This window comes from Mytilus californianus, unplaced genomic scaffold, assembly GCF_021869535.1.
Source record: "Mytilus californianus isolate M0D057914Y unplaced genomic scaffold, xbMytCali1.0.p SCAF_1, whole genome shotgun sequence".
Classification (NCBI taxonomy): Eukaryota; Metazoa; Mollusca; class Bivalvia; order Mytilida; family Mytilidae; genus Mytilus; species Mytilus californianus.
Genome location: NW_026262581.1, coordinates 59,561,695 through 59,583,137, shown reverse-complemented (window position 1 = coordinate 59,583,137; position 21,443 = coordinate 59,561,695). Strand labels below are relative to the sequence as shown.

General features: G+C 31.8%; 1 protein-coding gene and 1 long non-coding RNA gene across 2 annotated transcripts in view; both read left to right on the top strand.

Annotated features, from left to right (window-relative positions):
* Window positions 1–10,200, top strand: part of LOC127724298 (voltage-dependent calcium channel subunit alpha-2/delta-3-like) — a 140,355-nt gene extending 130,155 nt beyond the window's left edge. The window contains exons 32-36 of the mRNA XM_052231259.1: window positions 109–170; window positions 1,373–1,625; window positions 5,017–5,144; window positions 8,394–8,479; window positions 9,681–10,200. Coding sequence (XP_052087219.1) covers window positions 109–170; window positions 1,373–1,625; window positions 5,017–5,144; window positions 8,394–8,479; window positions 9,681–9,782 — 631 coding nt within the window. The 3' untranslated portion in view covers window positions 9,783–10,200. The remainder of the gene's footprint in view (window positions 1–108; window positions 171–1,372; window positions 1,626–5,016; window positions 5,145–8,393; window positions 8,480–9,680) is intronic.
* Window positions 10,201–10,781: 581 nt separating this feature from the next.
* Window positions 10,782–16,801, top strand: LOC127705378 (uncharacterized). The gene is made up of 2 exons (XR_007983858.1): window positions 10,782–12,091; window positions 13,665–16,801. It is a non-coding gene; the product is annotated as an uncharacterized LOC127705378 (long non-coding RNA).
* The last annotated feature ends 4,642 nt before the right edge of the window (window positions 16,802–21,443 follow it).

The window sequence follows — 21,443 nt, the reverse complement described above, 5'->3', positions numbered from 1 at the left end:
GTTTCATTAGTTTTCACCAATAGTTTGTTTTTCTCTTTACTATTTGCAATATTTGAAATTTAGCTAACATCAGAATATTAAAGCTGTATTTCCTTGCTTTTGTTGTAGATTTTTATATGAGTGGAGTTGGTTTACAGAGGATTACAGTGTTCATGCTCAAGCTCCTAAAAGTAAGTTAGCTACCAAACTTTAATTCCCAGGGTTATGTTGTATTTTCATATTTTAGGATAAAAAAAAAGATAGTGGTTACATTTGTTTTAAATCAATTTGGTTTTGATTTTTTCTTTCCTGCCAATTTTACCCTATGTCACAACTCATACCATGGGAACACAATTCTGAAATAAAGGTATATAAGTAAACCATAGCTAGCAGATGTATAAATTACTTGCAGAAAGTATAAAACACCATTTTAATTCTCTATCATCATCAATACTTTTCAAATCTTAATTAAATTCAGTTGCATAGATCAATATTTATCAAATATTACTTTATGATTTGAAGTTGATAGATAAAATTGATGATAACATACAGGGCCTTAGAGCCTCTAGTTTAAAATAACAGATTATTATCCTTTGGAAGTAGTGGAATAATTATAGATTATCAATGGTTTTTTAAACGAAAGGGTGTTTCTCAGCTACAATCTCATCGAAGGATGACAGCCTTAAGATCAGATGTGGCCGAGAAACATCCTCAAGTTTGAAAGACCATTGATAATCTGTTTATCGCTATTTTGCCTATGACGCTGTTGATGTTTACTTTGACAACGGCACGTGCATCCTTAGTTTCTGACAATAATTTTCTATCTCAAGCGTGTAGCATGATATGAAAAATTATCACAAAAAAAAGATCAAAGGAAAAATACACAAAATAGCAATAAAATTCTGTACCAGCTGGACATTGATATCAAGTTTATTTGCAACACTTTTTCAAATGTAAAAAGGGAAACAATTCAATTTCAATCATCCAAAATTATTTGCAATTGGGATTTGCGAATTGACATAAAAAACTACTGGTTTTGTTTCGTTTTTAGCTCAGCTGGACATAAGAGCCATGTGAGCTACTTTCATTACTTGACATTTTGTCGTCCATCGTCCATAATTTATTAACTTTTACAAAAGTGTTCTCCTCTGAAACTACTGAGCCAATATGAACCAAACTAGGCCACAATCATCCAAAGGGTATCTAGTTTCAAAAATGTGTCTGATAATCAACCCTGCCAACTTAAATGGCTTCTATGACTAAAAGTAGAACATAGTGTTAAAATGCAAGTTATTGTATTGAAAACAGTTGTAGATAGAAATCTACAAATAACTTAGATTGAAATCAATTTTTTTCACAAATCAGAAAATTATATTATACATTTATATTTTAGAACACACATGCTATTTGTTCAGTGATTTACAAGAAGCTTCTAAGTTTAGTACTTTGGCAAAGTCATACCAGCATCATTTACTGCAGACAGTTCCTTTATGTCCCACGATGGACATGCCATGTGCTATGTACCAAACTAGAAACAGGATAAACTTTAATAAACTCAAGAAGTACAGGCACAATCCATTTGTGTCATCAACATCAGATTGCAAGTACTGTTCTGATCCAGCTGCCTGTATGCCACAGTGTAATAGGTTAGTTACAGAAAATTAATATTGGATGATGCCTATACAATTGTGATTCCTGTCAAATCTTAATGATTCCAATTGATTTTTATGCCCCACCTAGGGCATTATCTGTCTGTCCCGCTACAGGTTCAATTTTTTGGTCAAGGTAGTTTTTGTTCCCTATGATAAGATCTTTCTAATTTTAATGCCAAATTAGAGTTTTGACCCCAATTTCATGGTCCACTGAACATAGAAAATGATAGTACGAGTTGGGCATCCGTGTACTATGGATACATTCTTGTTGTGGTATGAGCATTTGCTGTCATTCATCTTGTAAGAACAACTGGTTTATAAACAAATCTAAGCAATGAAAACAGACATTAGATGTTTTTTTAGTTCTACTGCCTCCATGTTTGGTTCCATTTTAGTCCAAATTGAAATCATAAGTTTTCTATTAAAACCAAAAACAGAAAAATTTACATTTTGATTTATTGTAATTTATGATTCCACTGAAACTGCTTTTCAATTTAATATGTAGGAGTTATATTCAGTTTCCATGTGTTATTCAACTTTTTAGATTTTGCATTTTTTTAAAGACATTTTACCTTTTGTTTTAAATAAGTTTATGTGGTGAATGACATTAATACCAGATACATATATATCTTTTTTGTACATCTAGAAAACTAGTTTGTTTAAGTAGTTTATTTGTCTGTATATGGCTTTGATCAGTTAAAGTTTATCTCTCCTTTTTAATTATGAATTTTATTTTATGCTGGCGGTGTTTTTAAGCAATGCATAGCTTGATAAATATCTGCTTGCTTTTGTCTTGACTTAACCAAATCATGGAGACTAAAACTTGGGCTTGCTGTTTAAAAAAATTGTGATGGCAACAATGGCATCAACAATTATTTAAGTTTGTGATAAGGTCTTTTGAGAGAAAATGCAAATGGTGGGTCAATGATATTTGGTAGGCTTATGCATTAGCTTTTGCACACCTCATTTCCATGGAGACATTTTTGCCCCTTCCCTTTATCATTGGTCATCTCTGGAGATTATTTGGCCCCACTATTCAGATTATATTTTAGACCTTTTTTCCAGGCATCTGTCTTTTTATTAGGTAGATAAGTAGCACTTACTTTAAATTTATGTCAATTGCAATTTAGGGTAGCTGGGGTGTCTAAATGTTCTACTATAGATATTTCTTAAACTTCTGTGAAAAATGTCTGGGTAAATGTATCTTCAAATTTCAGTATAAAAACTGGGGGTCACGGACCTTTTTTTTCCGTTAAAATACATTGAAATTAACAAAATCAGTTATTTTATATGGGTTATATAGGGGAAACTTAATTTTTCTTAATTGAGGAGTCATTAAACTATAGAATTGGTTAAAATTTAATGAGAGAATTGCTTTTCATAAATACATCCTAAATTAAATAAAAACACACGCTAATGGGCCTTATTTTCTTGAAAAGGATTTTTTTCTAAAAATTTTAAATACACTTAATGGCACTTCATTTTTTGATAGTTTAATCTTTGAATTTCAAGTTCTAGATTTTTCTGTTGTATATTGAATGATACTTGGTATAATATTTTAAATGAAAAAGTATTTTTGCAACATGACCAGAATGGATGCTCAGAAAAAGACACACGAACTACCTTAACAAAATTAATGGTAAGGATAAACTAACCCAGTGGTATTATAATAAGGAGGGCCATAGATTGAGATGAAAAAATCATTTTGGGTTAGATACTTGTCTGCATTTAGTCATATGATATTTCAGGAAAAGAAAAATGCTTTAAATAATTATTATTCAACAAGACTGTGAGTCCTAATCATTGAGATGCATTGTTTTTGCTTCCTCCTTTTGTACTCTCAAAAGCAAAAACGTATCTCAACCTTTACATGGCCTTAAATCATATAAAGGAGTTAAGTTGTCCGTAGGTTTCAGCCTGTTCTAACATTGCAGTCTTGTTTGTTTTCAGTTTATTAGAGAGATGTTTAGATAAGTAGTCTGTGCAAGCTTTGAAGCACATCATAATTTTGTTATGCATTTTTTATTTCATTTGCATATTTATTTTAAAGTCAATTCTTACTTTACATACAAGGTATGACCTTTTTCTTACTTTAATACTTTACAAACAAGGAATGACTTTTCTCATGACTTTACAACAATACATATACTGGCTTTGATTTCACAAAAAAATTGAATTTTACTGTTTCTTTACTTTACTATATACTTTACTTACAAGGAATGACTGTTTTCACGACTTTATATACTGGCCTTGATTTCACATGAAAGTTTAATTGTGCTGTTTAGTTATTTTATTTACTGTTGTTTATACCTGCGTCCCCAATGGTGAAAACAGGTCTAGTAACCATTCAGCTCCATCTGTCCATCTGTTTGAAAGACCTTGGGTAGAAAACCTTTTTTGACTTCTATGGAAGGGAAAGATTTTATGTTTGGTCTAAAGCTAGTCCACGGGGTTATTGCAATTACTCTACGATTTTTCCCATTATTTTTTTCATATTATGCCAAAACTGTAGTAGATTAAGAAAATGTATAAAAATGACTTGCAAGACAAGATCAACAACAAAGAGATCTTAGTCATGAATTATATTTTAGTCTTCAATGTTGAAACTCCCCACAGATCCAGGTGAGCAACATAGGCTATTTAGAACCTCTAGTTTTCAGTCCCAAATTTCTAGGTCTAGGTCTGAATTTATGTTCCTTCAGTCTTTGAAGTATATTCTGTGAAATATTAATGAACTAAACCCCCTTTGAAATCATGGAAAGTCATGAGAGGCCAAAACATGAAAATTGCACATAACCTGTCAAATGATAGGACCTGCATAGTAAGACTTAATGATGTGTGAATCAGACCTAATTTTGCTTGCTCTTTTATATTTCAGACTGCCTGAAAATAAGTTTGCCCTTCACATGACACCCTGGAATTTGGTTGCTTGTAATACTCATGAATCACATCTTATTTATTTTTAATGATGATTTTGTTGTATATACATTAATGCACTTATAACAAGTGAATGTTTGGCATAGTAACCACGTACAAATTCTATTTTGATATGTTTATTTTATTATGTATGACTTTTTTTGCTCTATGTTAAAAACTATAGGGTTTAAAGACAATCAGATGGTTTTTTGTATTCTATTTCTGTGAAACTTGGGGTTAAAACTGACAGAACCCAAATGCTTTTGTAGTTGGGTATCCAGATTGTTTTAAATTAGAAAAAATGATGATCGTACATCCTATACATGTAAAATGATTGCAATAGATAAACAAACTAGCAGTGACTTAAACACTCAATCAAAACCAATTTTTCTCATCTGTTTATAGGAAAAATTTATAGCCAATGATTTTAAATTTTATTAAATGTGTTTTTTATACATGGATGTTTCAGGAGTTACACTGTACAGTGGATAGATGACACCAATCTTATGTTTGTGGCTGCAGCATCACCTGTTAGATGTTTTAAATGTTTATCTGAAAAACTGGGTCCACCTTCAGATATGAACATAGAAAAAATGTGTATCCTTTCTTCATGATTAATAGGATGATTTATTGGTAATGCATGGGTACAATTGTTTTTTTAGCTCACCTGGCCCGAAGGGCCAAGTGAGCTTTTCTCATCACTTGGCGGCAGTCGTCGTCTGTCGTCGTTAGCTTTTTACAAAAATCTTCTCCTCTGAAACCACTGGGCCAAATTTAACCAAACTTGGCCACAATTATCATTAGGGTATCTAGTTTAAAAAATGTGTCCGATGACCCCGCCAACCAACCAAGATGGCCACCATGGCTAAAAATAGAACATAGGGGTAAAATGTAGATTTTGGCTTATATCTCTGAAACCAAAGCATTTAGAGTAAATCTGACTTGGGTAAAACTGATTATCAGGTCACGATCTATCTGCCCTGAAATTTTCAGACAAATCTGACAACCTGTTGTTGGGTTGCTGCCCCTGAATTGGTAGTTTTAAGGAAATTTTGCAGTTTTTGGTTATTATCTTGAATATTATTATAGATAGAGATAAACTGTAAACAGCAATAGTGTTCAGCAAAGTAAGATCTACAAATAAGTTGTCATGACTAAAATTGTCAGTCGACCCCTTTAGGAGTTATTGCCCTTAATAGTAAATTTTTAACAATTTTTTGTAAATTTTTGTAATCTTTTACAAAAATCTTCTTCTCTGAAACTACTGAGACAAATTTAACCATACTTGGCCATAATCATTATTAGGATATCTAGTTTTAAAAATTTGTCCAATGACCCCGCCTTCCAACCATCATGGCCGACTTGGTTAAAAATAGAACATAGGGGTAAAATGCAGTTTTTGGTTTATATCTCTGAAACTAAAGCATTTAGAGCAAATCTGATAGGTGGCAAAAATGTTCATCAGATTTAGATTTATCTGCCCTGAAATTTTCAGACGAATCCGACAACCCGTTGTTTATAATATTTTATATCTGATACTATTAATTATGATTTTAACCTTATTTTACATGATTTCCAAAGCATCAGTAAATACAGGTGAGCGACACAGGCTCTTCAGAGCCTCTAGTTTTTATCTCAACTGACTGATGTTGTCACTATTATTGAACTGGCCATGATCTGAAAATTATTGATCAGTTCAATATCTTGCATGCAAGAGAGCATCACACAAGGACTTTAATTCATTTCATTCACATGTATTGATATTTTATGAATGAAATTTTACCATTGTTTCAATGAAATTCAGTACCTTGAAATGTTGCTTTCCATATCTGAGTTTTTCTTTGGAAAGTCAGATGATCTGGAACTGTTTTGAGGTGTTGTTTGTTTTCTGTGAAGTATTTGTACAACCTGTCCAGTAATTATAAAGTGTTACAATTTAAATTATATACTACACATAAATAGTTACATGAAGGGTAAATCCATTGCATGAAAAATGCTGACACAAAAAATAAAAATAACACACCATTGTTAATATTTATGAGATGATAGATTTATATTCTTTGCAAGTGTTTGTCAACAGAACTATGACATCTTGGAAAGATACATTATTTTTTCTTTGAGGCCCTCCTGGATCAATGAGGGATATACAAATTTAAGAATTAAGAAAAATACCTTCAGCAGATGTCATGAACGAGACAAGATCTACAAATAGGTCAAATGGTCAAAATTTTCAATGGACTTCTTATAGGAGTTATGCCCCTAAATGAAAATTTATTTCCTTTTTGTGTTTTTGGCAATTATCTTGAAAATTATAATTAAACGGTGATAAACCTTAGACATAAAAATGATCAGCAACCCAAGATATACCTTCAAGTTTCAAGACTAAAACTGTCAATGGACTCTTTATTGGAGTTATTGCCTTGAAATGACAATTTTTTACTGTCATTTTTGGTTATGTGGAAATTTTAATAGAGAGAAACTGTAGACAGCAAACATAATCAGTAAGACAAGATCTACAAGTAAGGCATGACAGAAGTTGTCTATTGACTCCTTATAGGAGACTTATTGTCCTTACATAATCAGCAAGACAAGATCTACAAGTAAGACATGACAGAAGTTGTCTATTGACTCCTTATAGGAGACTTATTGTCCTTACATAATCAGCAAGACAAGATCTACAAGTTAGGCATGACAGAAGTTGTCCATTGACTCCTTATAGGAGACTTATTGTCCTTACATAATTAGCAAGACAAGATCTACAAGTAAGGCATGACAGAAGTTGACCATTGACTCCTTATAGGAGACTTATTGTCCTTACATAATCAGCAAGACAAGATCTACAAGTAAGGCATGACAGAAGTTGTCTATTGACTCCTTATAGGAGACTTATTGTCCTTACATAATCAGCAAGACAAGATCTACAAGTAAGACATGACAGAAGTTGTCTATTGACTCCTAATAGGAGATTTATTGTCCTTACATGACTAACCTATTTCCAGCTTGTTGTATTACTTTGAAAACTGAAACAGATAAGAAATAACTTAAAACACTGAAAAAAGTCAGCAACACTAGATCTACAACAAAATTGAGTGATGGAAGTCATGGGTTGACACTTTATAGGGCAAATATTGTCCTTGAATGACATTTCCATTTTCTTAAATGTGCTCCGAGTAGACTTGTTTCAAGCCTGATCACAATGATATTTGGCACTTGGGGATAGCTGCCACTGTTGCTAAAAAAAACATTTAAAATGTTTATTGAGGCAAAAAATAAATAGAAGCCTGAAAAGTGCCACAGGCTCCTGGGATCCCTGTTTTTCAACAAAAACTTTAAAATTGGTATTTGCTGCTTTTCTGCTAAGCATGCTGCATTAATGAAAGCAAAGACTGGTTGAATTATTTATGAATAATGCTTCCTGGTAGGGTGGCATATCTTCCTACAGACTGTTACCTTGTGAACTAGCACCTTAAAAAGCAGGATCAGCAATTCAGCATATTAGTTTGATGAAGAGCATATCCATCAAATTGAAAAAATAAAAGTAGACATGTTAATTTTCTGTATTGTATGAGTAAGACAAAAAATGTATAAACCTTCCCAGTGGCGACTCCAGAAATTTTTATAAGTGGGGGCCCGCTCCAGTCACGCTTCAGTGATTCCCTATATAATCAACCAAATTTTTCCTGCAAAAGGGGAGGCCAGGGCCCCCTGGGCCCCCCCTAAATCCGCCTCTGCTTCAGATAGTGTAGTGCCCAATTTACCTAAATAAATCTATAACCTTCCCATAGTGTTGGAGTGCTAAATATACATATACATATACATATAAAGTTGTCTTTAACAGTTGGTCAGATACCGAAGAAGAAACATGTGATACTTTATTGAATAAATCAGTATTAATTAAAACTAGAGATGAATGTATAGATAGTCATGAATCTGTAAGTATTATTATATAGTAGGTTAGATACAATGGAGTGTGTGTTCAATGGTAATTTTTTCTTTCAATTAGGTACATAACTTTTGTTAAAAGGTTCCAAATCCTTATTATATGGCACTATATATTCTATACAGATTGATTATGAATGACAAGACAAACAGGAGGTTGTCAAAATGACAGCAAACCATGTTATGTTACATTTATTGATGTTATTGTTCAAAAAAAAGAAAAACAGGGACATATCTCCTGAAAGGCAATAGTGAAAAAAGTCAAACTTGAACTCAACTTTGTCACTAGAAACAAAATATTAAAATTTAAAAAGCATTGATTGAACAGTTTTAAATCAATCCAGGACCACAACTGCTGAATGGCAAAAGAAAAATCTTCATTACTGAATTTAGCCTCAAGTTTGTTATCAGTAATAGCATATTAGAACTAGAAAAGCATAATGATTGAAAAGTTTTCAAGTTATAGGACAGCAACAATATAAAGTGCCTTTTTCCAATTTATCAAGTAACATATCTCCTGCTGTATAAATTGTCAATATCGAACTTGACTTCAATTTTGAAATTCAAATAACAAAAAATTGAGTTGTGGGATCTCCAATACAGTTTTTTTATGCATAAAAAGTAAAATCACAAAAATACTGAACTCCGAGGAAAATTCAAAAAGGAAAGTCCCCATTCAAATGGCAAAATCAAAAAAAACAAACACATCAAACGAATGGATAACAACTGTCATATTCCTGACTTGGTGCATGTGTTTCTACATTCTGGTAAATGTCAAAACGGCAAACCAACAACATAAAAAGACTGATGTCATTTATTGAATAATATCCCGACTAAATGTTAAGGACTAAATCATGACAATTGTAGATGAGATATGAATGAATTCACCAGAGACCACAAAAATGTGTCAACGCCGAATTCCTAAATGGATTAAGAAAAACATTAAGAAAAGTTTTGGCAAGGTTCCTCTTGGATAGTCACATTAACAAGTGTCAGGGTTAGATTGTGAGCAATTAATCTTCGAAATTTATCAGCCAGTGTAATAGCAACAGGTACAGACAAAAAACAACAATTAGATCATGCCTTTAAGGAAATAGTTTTAATTTTGATAAATAGTAAACTTGAAGTTTATTATTGAAAACAATTCATGCTTAACTAACACCAGATGCCAATTTTTATATTCTTTTTTTTCAGGAACCAGAGTTAGAAAGTGGACAAGCTAGAAATTCTTTTTCATATGTAATTTTAGCTTTGACTTTTGTGTTATGTTTGACAGCCAATCAAAAGTCAGTATGATATTAACTGCTGCCTTAGGAACCATTTGTGATGAACTTATTTTGAAAGTGCCTGTTTAACTAAGACTTAATATGGTTTTGTTTGTAATTTGCTCAATTAAGATATCAAACTGTACAGGTTATATAGAGGAAATGATTTTCAGTCAAGTAGAAGTGTGCAGCCAGTTTATGCATTAGGCCTTTTTTACCAGTAATTCCAGACATGTGACAGAGTTGTCAAGCCACAACTGGAGATTTGGAAATTTTCAGCTGGAGTTTGGGCTTCATAACTGGAGATTTTTTATCGACCTATTTATCGACGTACGCAATGGTTTTTTAGTGTGTTTAAACTGCATATCTTCTTTTTTTGTTTGTTAAAAGAACAATAATTCCATACCTTTCAACAACTCCATATCCATTTTTACTTGAAAAAAATAGATGATAAGGGGTTTTCAAATATTTATTCATTATATATAATTCAAGATAAAGCGATCAGCCATCATACAGAGTTGGCAAAAAGTACCCCTGATTTAGCTACATTGTCAACTTTGGTACCACTACTGATCATGCTTGTAACAGAAGGTGTTAAATTGATAGAGTTGTAGGCTTGCTGGTGGGTAGCTGTCCCCATAAGTTTGGTCAAATCATTAGGGCCACCACAGTCAGCTTTGCATGAAGTGTAGTAAGCATGGTCTTGACCCTTGGTACTGGATTTGCATCATTTGAAACCAGATCTCCAGGCAGAGTTGAATTTGGCTAGATACTTGGTCTTCTTTTATTTGCTGCTGGGGTATTTGGTGATATAAAAATACGGTTTGCATTTTGTCAAATTCTAAAATTTTAGAATAGTCCAAGACAACTGTACTTATATAGGTATTCCATTGGCTTGGATAGAAAACAAGCCATAAATATCATATTTGAGTTGATTTCATTTGTCTTTGAGGTTCAGTAAATGTTCCATGTTTTCAACAGCATCAAATTAAATCGTTGTTTATACAACTTGTACAATTTAATCCTTTGTCAGTATTTTACTTTTAATCAACCTAGCTTGTGTCTTAAACTAGCTAGTTGATCACTAGGTAATTGCCTATTATCTTTTATTTATTGTTGTATATACAGTTTAATCCTAAACACCTCAGGCTAATTTTACCTATTTTAACTTTTGACACAAAATCCATTACAGGAAACTTCCGTTTTTCTCGGACTTTTCCCATATCAATTTCGAGTTTCTCGGACTTTTTCTCTGTCCGTATCGATTTTGTAGACAAAAATGTCTAATGAAAATTTTACGAGGTTGACATTTTCAAAAAGCGGAAGATTTCAAATTTTAACGGGAGGGACGGAAGAGGGTCTGAAAAGCGGGAGATTTTGACTCCCGCCGGAAGAATCACATGTATGTAATTCAAGTGTGTAACATTTAATTAATTAGTTTTTGCATTCTATTTTTTTTTTTATCAAAGTTTTTTTTTATTTAATAGTTCATTTTTTATGCATTCTTATTTTTGTGCTGTTTGTCAGACCACACTTAGAAAAAGAAGATGTGCTCACTAACCTATTGAGCTAGCATGTTTAAAGTAAGAATGGGGTGTGTCAATATTTCACAAAGCAGGATATATTCTTATCTTATTAACATTTTATTGTCCTAAAGTATGTGATATTTGTCATTAGATATGAAACAGCCATCAATCTGTCATTAATGTTGGAAAAAGTTGTATGACCAAGGTCATTTTCTAGTTAGTTATACTTAATAAGATCATATATTAAATATTGCATGGATGCATCCTGGAAAAAATAGGTCAGCATCCAGACAAAATAAGGTCACTATCACTTACCTTAACCTTATTTCTATAGTCTGGTGGTCAAGTAAAGTTGGTTTTTTTATTGTCTGCTCCATCTATTAGGCATAATACAAGTCAACAATATTTAGTATGTTGATTTACTATAACAGGTATATGTCTACCTGATACATGCAATATATCCTTGACCTTGACCTCAGCTTCAACATAAACTGATCATAAAAATAATTCAAATATTGCAGCAGGTGAAACATTTTAGTGTGCCAAATTTTGTATTAAAAAAAGGACCAATATTGATGGGCATTCATGATAAATTGCATTCAGTTTGGTTTAATGTTATTGATTATAACTTGTAAGTCTTTCATAAAAATTTTCACTTTGTTCCAGACACATTCAATTTTTGGCTGTCAGAGATAATTTTTGATTGTTTGATCTTATAATAATCTTCTATTTTCAACTTTCACAGGCATTCTAATTTAACTTTCAACAGATTCATGGTTGTGGGCTTATCAGGTTGCAGGTTTCTAGTCTTAAGGTAGCACTACAGTCAGAATTTTCTGACTCCAACCAACAGTCTTTAAAGATTAATTTCTCCAAAACTACTCAATGGATTTTTAAAATCGTTAATTCATTTTAAAGCTGAAATATAACTCTTTCTTAATCTATAGATAAATTTATTTTTGGTATGATTAATCTCAAAATATAGCTCATTAATTGCCAATAAAGTGGTCTTCCAACTTGGATGAAAATGGCACATTCAGGTCAAATGGTAGTAAAAATTTGTTTTCATCCCTTTAATCAACCATTCACAATCTACAAAACCGTGTCTCAGATTTTTGATATATGACTCCAGTAATAAGATATATTATTTTTACTGCTGGATGCCAAACCTCATTTCACCTTTCATCTTTGGAGACCTATAAGTTCATTTAGAAACAAATTATCCAAAAACTGAGACACGGTATTGTAGAAAATACTCCCTTCAATCACATATATCAAAGTCAAGCCAAAGGGGGTACCCATAACGTTTCTATTTTTCATTTTTTCCTTACAATTCTCATGAAAAATTGTTCTGAGAAATGACCTTAAAACTGAATTTCCTCTCAAGAACCCCTATAAATGCCACATAAATACAAAAATTCCACTGGGAACACCCCAGGAGTGTTCTGACACCATTACTTTATCAATAGAACCACACACATTGTGTCTTTGATGCTCTACTGCTGTAAAATTTGCATTTTGTGTGCACTGTATAACACTAACTTGGCATTTGGCGGGAGTTTGACGTCACAGATTTGACCAACATCTGTGATGTAGTAATTTTAAAATAAAGACAAAGCTCCGCCTCTGAAAAGACAGTCTAAGATAAGAGAATAACAGGATTGGCCAGCTGCATCATAATTAATATTTAACATCATTATTCTCACTATAAAGAATACTTTTCATTTGAATTTTAAAAAGAAATATAATATGACCATGATGACTGAAATTAGCTAAAATATTAAAATTAAAATACATGTCCATAAAAAGATCAAGACCATCCCCTTCATGAAAATAGACTGTCCAACATGATTTATGAGTTTCATGGAATTAAAAAATTTCACATAAACTTAAAATTAGTTAAAATGCCTAAAATTATTTTTAAATGTAGAAGACCAAAGACGAGAAATTTATACAGGCAGTCAGAGGCTTTCAAAGATACTTTCACACTCTTTTCCATAGTTTTTTTTTCATTTTGGTAGATTTTTTCCCTTTAAATGTTTTCCTATTCATATCTTTTTTTTTTTCTCTGTTCTAAACTTCCATGTTTTATAAATTAGTTTTGTTGCAATGCAATGAGATATTTATCTTGTGGTCAGGGATTAACAGCTGGACACTGGTATCAACAGATGATTGACATATTAGCCCCTCCCAAATGCCTATATATTTAGATTAATTACATGTGCTTTTATTTACATAAGTTCATTATCAATTTACTCCCTGTTGTGATATTATAATGACTTTGGGATTTTTACAAACTGTGCAGAATAATACTTACTTCAAAATTATGTGATAAAAAAAATATCTTCAAAAAATCATTGTTAGACTGTAGTGCTACGTACCTTAAGCCTGTGGTTTTGTTTTAGTTTTTAAGCTTATCAAAATATAATTAGTTTTTTTATAACAGGTGAAAGATTTGTATTTTGTTTGTTCTTGATGCTTTGGATTTCTTTTGAATGTAATACAACATTTTAATTTTATGTACTGTATTTTTATCTACTAATGTCTTACATGTCTTTAACAGTTCTTTTAGATTCACACCAATTTAATTATACAATGTACCATGTGATACATATTGAGAGTAATAGTTATTTCTACTAAAACAGGAGTGATATATTCATTTAAATAGTTCATCACAGGACATGTTTGGTTTGCAAATGGACAATCTGAATAGAATGTTTTATTTTTATGTTTGTTTTGACTATCATTAGAGAAGCCATCCATAAAGCAAAAACTTTGAGCTGATTCATAGTAATTGCAGTAAAGCTAATAACAGGTTTTACATGCTTCCCTGATAACAGTAAAAACCCTGGAATTTCATTTCAAGTCATCCAGTCCTGGAAAAATTCTAGGTATATTTCTTTTTGCAATTCCACATCCATTCCAGAATATAATCCATGTCATTTCATCATTTCATAGTTCACACCATGGTCTTCTCATAAATTAGTAAGTATATTAATTTCAAACTTGCAAAGATATTCCTTCAGGGATTTAACCCACCTTTTTTGTGATGTTGTGTTGATTTTTTATTTCTTATAATCACCAGGATCTTGGAAGCATTGAAAAATTTAAGGAATTTCTCATAAATATGGCCACTAGCTAGGTACTTTTTTAGGTCCAATGAACAAGTCCAAAAATCACAGAACTACCCTTGTTAGTTGAAATTATAAATGGCATATTTCTTGCAATGTTCTGAAGTCCCATTACTTTGGTGCTGATTTACAAACTAATATGGAGTACCTGTATTTCTATTTACATGGGATCCTCTATATAGATGTTCTGATGGTCATTAAACAACACACTGAATCAATACGACAAATGTGAGTGTTAAAAGACATTAGTACTTTTATTTTTTATTCCTTTCCAATTTGTTGCAAGTGTGTTAACAATGGATATTTTTTCATTGGATCATATTACAATAAGCCTATAGATTTATCAGAGTAATATTTATGTCAGACTTGATATGACTTCCTCTAGCTTTACACAGTCATAGATATTCAAATTACATTTCTTTATATAGATAAAGAGGGAGATCCCATGAATATTGTATGATTTTTGTAAATTAGATATCAGCATTTGTTGGTACATTAATATGTATATAATGTTACTCAAATATACAATCAAATAATATATCACCGGTAAACTTAATTTTTTGCATGAATCTAATTGTTTTTGTACCTTGTTTTTTTTTCCCTTCAAATCAACCAGGTAAAACTCAAGTTTTGTTAATATCTAAGATATCTTTTAAGAAACTAAGCAGTAGATTCCTGAATAATGATTTATTAAATACATGTATAATGATTACAATTGTATTCAATTAATCGGGTGTCATTGTAGCTCACTTGTTTGGTACCACCTGACCACATCTTTTTGAAATTTTAGCAGTGTCATGGATCATAAAATACAGGTCAAGTTCGATTTGGATGGTTTTAAAATTTACTGTTCAAGAGTTGTTTCCCTTAGTTATTTAAAAATTTTGATGTATTTGGTTTCCAGTTGACAATGAAAGTGCTGTTTGACAAAATCTGTATACATTTTTAAACACATTGTTATGAAACATAAAATATACAGGTCACAATCGATTTGAATTTTGATTTTGGATTTACAGTTAGATAGTTTTTTTTTCTGCAAGCAGAGGTATCCTTGATAACTAGATCATCTAAGATGGTCTTAATTTTGTGCACATTGTAAATATTGTTAAACATGACTAATGTTATATATTAAAGTTATAGTGACTTCGTAGATGATTACCACTATGGATTGATAGTCTGTTCTGGTTTATTTAAAATTAAACAAGTATATGATTTGCTCTTGTTTTACTCTAGTTGGAACATAGACTAGGGACAGATTCAGATGTAGAACATTGCATATAAATAGTATAAAGAGAACTACATAATTCAAACAATTATTTTAATTTGAATATGGAAAAATATAAAAATGAGTGTATTGATGCATCATATTATTTCTAATTTTTTCTAAAAAAATAAGCTACATCAAAAACATTGTGATAAACTTTCTTGCTGTTTATGTTATTACTTATCGATACTACATGCCTTAATTTATGTGTTTATAGGTGTGTATGTGGAGCTATATATATATATATATTAATGATAAATACTTAATTATTGATGAAGAATTTCAAATGTTGGTGTACGTGTTAAGAAAAGTGAAAATGAAACATGGTACAGTTGTTTGTGTTCATCATATGTTACACCAAAACTTATGGTAGTTAACTAATGTTCTTGCCACTGGTCAATTCTATTTTTAATTGTCAATCTTGTGCATCTGAAGACACAGGTTGAAGACTATTCCAAAAACATATTGTGCACACTGAAATCAATATTATACCCTGCTCATTTCAGTTGACTATTCACAATTAAATTTCAACACATTGTGGTGTTGTGGCCCAACTGGTTTTAAGAGCAGAAACAACTTAGTTTTTTTCTCTTTTCTTTTCTTTAAATTATCTTCAGATGGACTAGAATGACATCACCAAATATCCTTATAAAATTGAAGTCAGGTAAAATGGCAATCGGAGAGATGCTATGAAGAAGAGATCTGTCCTGTTAAACTAATAAATGTAGAACTTATCAATAGGTGTAAAATGGTGTAAAAATTAATATTTTTTCATTTGTAATAAAAAATGAGAAATTGAAAATTTTAACTGCCTAAACAACTTGTAGATGATCAGTGTGGTATATAATTGTACTTACTGTAAAATGTGTCACATTTGCTCACTTTAGACTTACATGCTTTAACCAATTCTCATAAAATATGAAATATTGTGAGAGAGCACTTTGTATACTATAATATGCTTTGTATGATTGTGATTCACCTCATATCATGTATTTATTTGGGAAGTGTTACCCACGAGTTTTTATATGTTAATTGTTTAATCACGTTATATCATTGTTTGTTCCATTTTGTTGTGCATTTGTTAAATTTCATGACTTGCATTTGATGAAATAAACTGATTTTCAAATGGTATTGACTTCAGTATTTGTAAAATGAGCCTGCAATTCATTCAATTCTAACACAATTCTGTCAATGTTATTCTATGCTGTAATTTGATGGATACATGGTGAGTTTCTAGCATTTGCATAGTGTATTTCAAATGCATAAAAAAAGTACTGGAAGTCTGTCCACGTGGGCATTGTAGCATGTTTTACAATTGTCCCTTTTGAGAGTTGGGTTGATGGGTAATTTTATTTTTATTGGTGGTATTATGTGGTGTTGGATATATGTTCACTACAATCAGAGTGTTTCTTTGCTGATTGCTGAAATTAAATGTTATAATTGTTGTCATTATTTGGACAACAATAGTTTTTAGATAAATTTAATTAATGCTTAAATACCTTTGCCAGTATTTTTTACAAAATAATAACTAAACTATTTTTAGGAAATAGAAATTATATCAATATTAAATTAATACAATAAATAGAAGTATAATAAATATGTTTTTAACAGTTTTTGGTATTTGTGTTTGTGTGTTAAAGTATTTACTTATATATTTTGATGCTTAGTTTAGATTTGTTTTGACAGTTTGAAATTTCCTTTTTATATGACGAAGCACACTTATTATTGCGTGTAAGAAAATAGGTTGCTAACGTTTAAGGTTTATTTTGTGTATTACTGTTAATACATACATAAATATAGGATTAAATAGAAAACAAGCACAATGTAATCCGTCTTGACACAGACTTACCAATATGAAACAGGAATATAGCAGTTACTAATGAAACGTCGGATTAAATACAAGTACCGTATGAAAAACAGAAGATGTTATGCTTATGCCATAAGTTGGCGAAATATCGTAATGCTAAATCGGCAACTGTTAAATTTGCCAAAAACAACGTTATGTTTACACGTAAATCTCATAAGTTCACCTTATGCTGCCCCAACCTTTTCTATGAATGATTTTGACCTTCAATAATGAAGAAAACCCATACCGTATAGTCAGCTGTTAAAGACCCCAATATGACAAAATGTAAAACAATTCAAGCGAGAAAACTAACAACCTAATTTATGCTAAAACAATTACTAGTAACGAAAAACAAACGTGCAACCAACGAAAACCACTTAAGTACAGTATCTTGAAAAAGTACAGATCTAAGAGTAATCACAGTTATTGAAATATGTTGATATACTAGATCGTTGGTATGTTTAAAATGGATGTTTTTGTTGAGTATCTGCCAGCTTATATTTGTGGTATTTAGTTTCACTGACTTATGATTTCTTTGTTATTGTTTGAAATAGAATTGGGAATGGAAACGGGTAATGTGTCAAAGAGACAACAACCCGACCAAAGAGTAGAAAACATACCAAGGCCATCAATGAATCTTCAACGCAGGGAGGAAATCCCTCATACGGTGCATTGAAAGCATGCAATGCTAAATTTGTATTGGTGTCTGCTTTCCTGATCCACTATTCCACTTAAAATCAACATAAAAGTGAAAACATGATGATTTTTTTTCTAAAAACCAATCGTGGCATACATTTGTTCTGGTTGAGAATTGGAATAGTTCTAACATTTGCATGAAGCTGTAAAGTTACATTGACTGTCCCTCTGGTATCTTTTGTCCCTCTTTTATAGATCCTTATAAAATTTTAAAAGTATCAATAAGAATAAAACTTTGTTAAAAGCAGACCAAATTTCATTGGCTTATATTCATGCTAATATATTATGATTCATTTGACCTAGTCAATATCAAATGGTTTTGGGGGTAGTTGTGCTGATAGTGAAGATATACTTGAAAACGACAAAGTTAATACAAAAATTACCAATTTGGCATACAAATCGGTATCATAGGTATAATTGATATCGTATTTAATGTTGAATATATGTTAAACATCGAAAAAACAAGTCTCAAATTCTTTAACTAATTAGACATACTTGCTTAAGATTTTTATTTTCTGAAAGTCATTTGCTACTTCCCATATAACAAAAAAGATGAAAATGTGTGGTATACTTGAATGGCTAAGTGTTACTATAAAACACATGTCATGTATTATCTTATAAAAAAAAAATCCTTCAATTTATCAAAATCTTCAGCACGTATTACTTTTAAATTATTGTCTTCCTGTACTCTAATTCGCTGACAGCTTTTCCGTATGCAGTGACCTTAAACATGACACCTCGTTAGAAATTTGGCCATCGCATAGCTCAAGTGTGAAAGAAAAACATGTGATGGAAGAAAAGGTAAACAAACGTGGAACGAAGGTAGTATTAACCAATTCTAAAGGGAAAATCTAAATACACCTTATGGTTTATTATGACAAGGTTAAAGAGTCGATTGCTTTCCCCATTTATCAACATGATTTTGCTGAATTTTATCAACATTCGATTTAAGATTGGAATTCTAGCAGGTGCTTTCATATCGAACCTATATCTTAAATCAATTAGTATTCATAACACTTAAAGAATTGTATCAATAAAGCCTTGTCTTTGAAATAAAATAATTCGACAATGACTTTTCCATGTCTAGTTACAAAAGTCTGGTAACGTTGATCTTTATCACAAAAAAAGTATTTACTGGATCGTGGATACTTTCTATGTATTGTATGTATTACTATCTCAGGTTTACAATGTCCCAGCTCCTCACCTCTACCAACAAATGGTCGAGGTTATTATGTATTAAATCTAATATAACAAGCTCCTGACTTTGGAAAGACACATAGTATTTATGTTCCCTGTCGACGAACTCGGTCTCGCTCATGCGATTTCCTCAGTTTTTGTTTGTAACCTTGATTTGTACCTTCCTATATTAAATTTATGAGATTTGAACATTGCACGGCAAATTACTGTTGGCAAAAAATAAAAATGATTGTGAGCGTTCAATAGGTCACTTTATCTGTTGCAAATTTTACTCCATATAAATTAGGGATGTCAACGAGTACTCGAGTACTCGAGTATCGCTCTGTAGTACCGAGTATCGAATACCAAAATTATACTCGACTAATCGGTTTCCTGTTAGAATATTTTGCCTTCTCAGAGAAATGATATTTTTATTAAGAGCGCCTACCAGGAAATTAAATATTTATCAAAATTATAATACGTTTCGAATGTTTGCGTTTAATTGTCATTTAAAATTCCTCCGAACATAGGTAGGCTATGAACAAGGGCACTTTTCCAAGGCTTACACTTTTTGCTAATCGTGTATTAGTCATTCCACCTCCTCTGTACCATCATGAAATATTTTCATCAACAGGACTGTTGGTTACGTAACAATGTTGAGAAATCGATTCGTCACAGAAAAAGTTGACAAGATAATATTTCTAAATAAGAACAAATTCGTTGCACCCTGTGTCGAGCCTCAGAAAATGGTGAAAGGCATCAGCAAGTTCTAATCATCACCTCTTTGTTTGTCATTAAATGTGTTTTTTACGATTACCAAATACTATTGTTTGAGTAATCGTTTTTCTATAGATGTTTATTAGTTAATTGATTAGATTATTGCCAATTTACATAATTAGTACATGTAGTAAATGAGCTATTAATTGTGGTTTAAAATTCTTTGGACTATTATCTAGTCCTGGGTAATAATGTTGAGGGTTTTATGTCCATAAAACAACGTCCCACAATACGTAAAATGGGTGTAATTTTGTGTTTCCATTTTGTAGATGTTTTTCCGAGCGAGTACTCGAGTATCGCTCGGTAAATCCAACGAGTACTCGATTAGTAAATCTTCACCGAGTTGACATCCCTAAATTATACATTAATTTAAATACATGTATAACACAGGTTAAGTCAATATTTGTGGGCAATCATTTCCACAATTGATTTTCTTTTATGTATACTCCCTCCCCCCAACAATAACAAATATAACCACACAGATTAAACTAATCAAGTTTATCATTAAGCACTCCTTCCATCATACTTCCTAACCATTTTTAGTCCATGATTAAATTAAATATAGCCTAAGTTAACTTGCAGTAAATATATGTGGGCAATAGTTTCCACAGTGTATGTTTACACCCTTCCTTTCCAGCAATAACAATTATAACCACACATACTGACAGTTCTAGAAATTGACAATAAGGGTCGGTTGTGAACAAAATATACGACAATAGAGATGATTTCAGCTTCCCAATTGTGAACTTTCCATTTCTATGTAGCAACATTCCAGCATCGCCTGCATACGGAGTATATATCTTCGAGTTGATATGATATTCTAGGGCTTGCGTTTCTTATCATGATTTCCATGATAGAGGGTTGCAATTGCTGCTCACAAGGAAGCTATTTAACAAAGAGTTCCAAGTGGTGAAGTTGAAACCATTCCTTCGAACATATCACGGACGCCATCACGAGTTGGTTGACCGTTATGAAATATCTGTTTCACAGATGACGACGGATATGTTCCAATCGTCATAACCACAATCCCGTTCCCCTTTTCCCCGAATGTGACCTACCGAATTAGACTTATCATCGGGTTTGTAATTATACGACGGGTGCCACATGTGGAGCAGGATCTGCTCACCCTTCCGGAGCACCTGAGATCATTTCCGGTTTTTTGGTGGGGTTCCTGTTGCTTAGTCTTTAGTTTCAATGTTGTGTTTTGTATACTGTTGTTTGTCTTTTGGTATTTTTCTTTTTTTGCCATGGCGTTGTCCGTTTATTTTCGATTTAT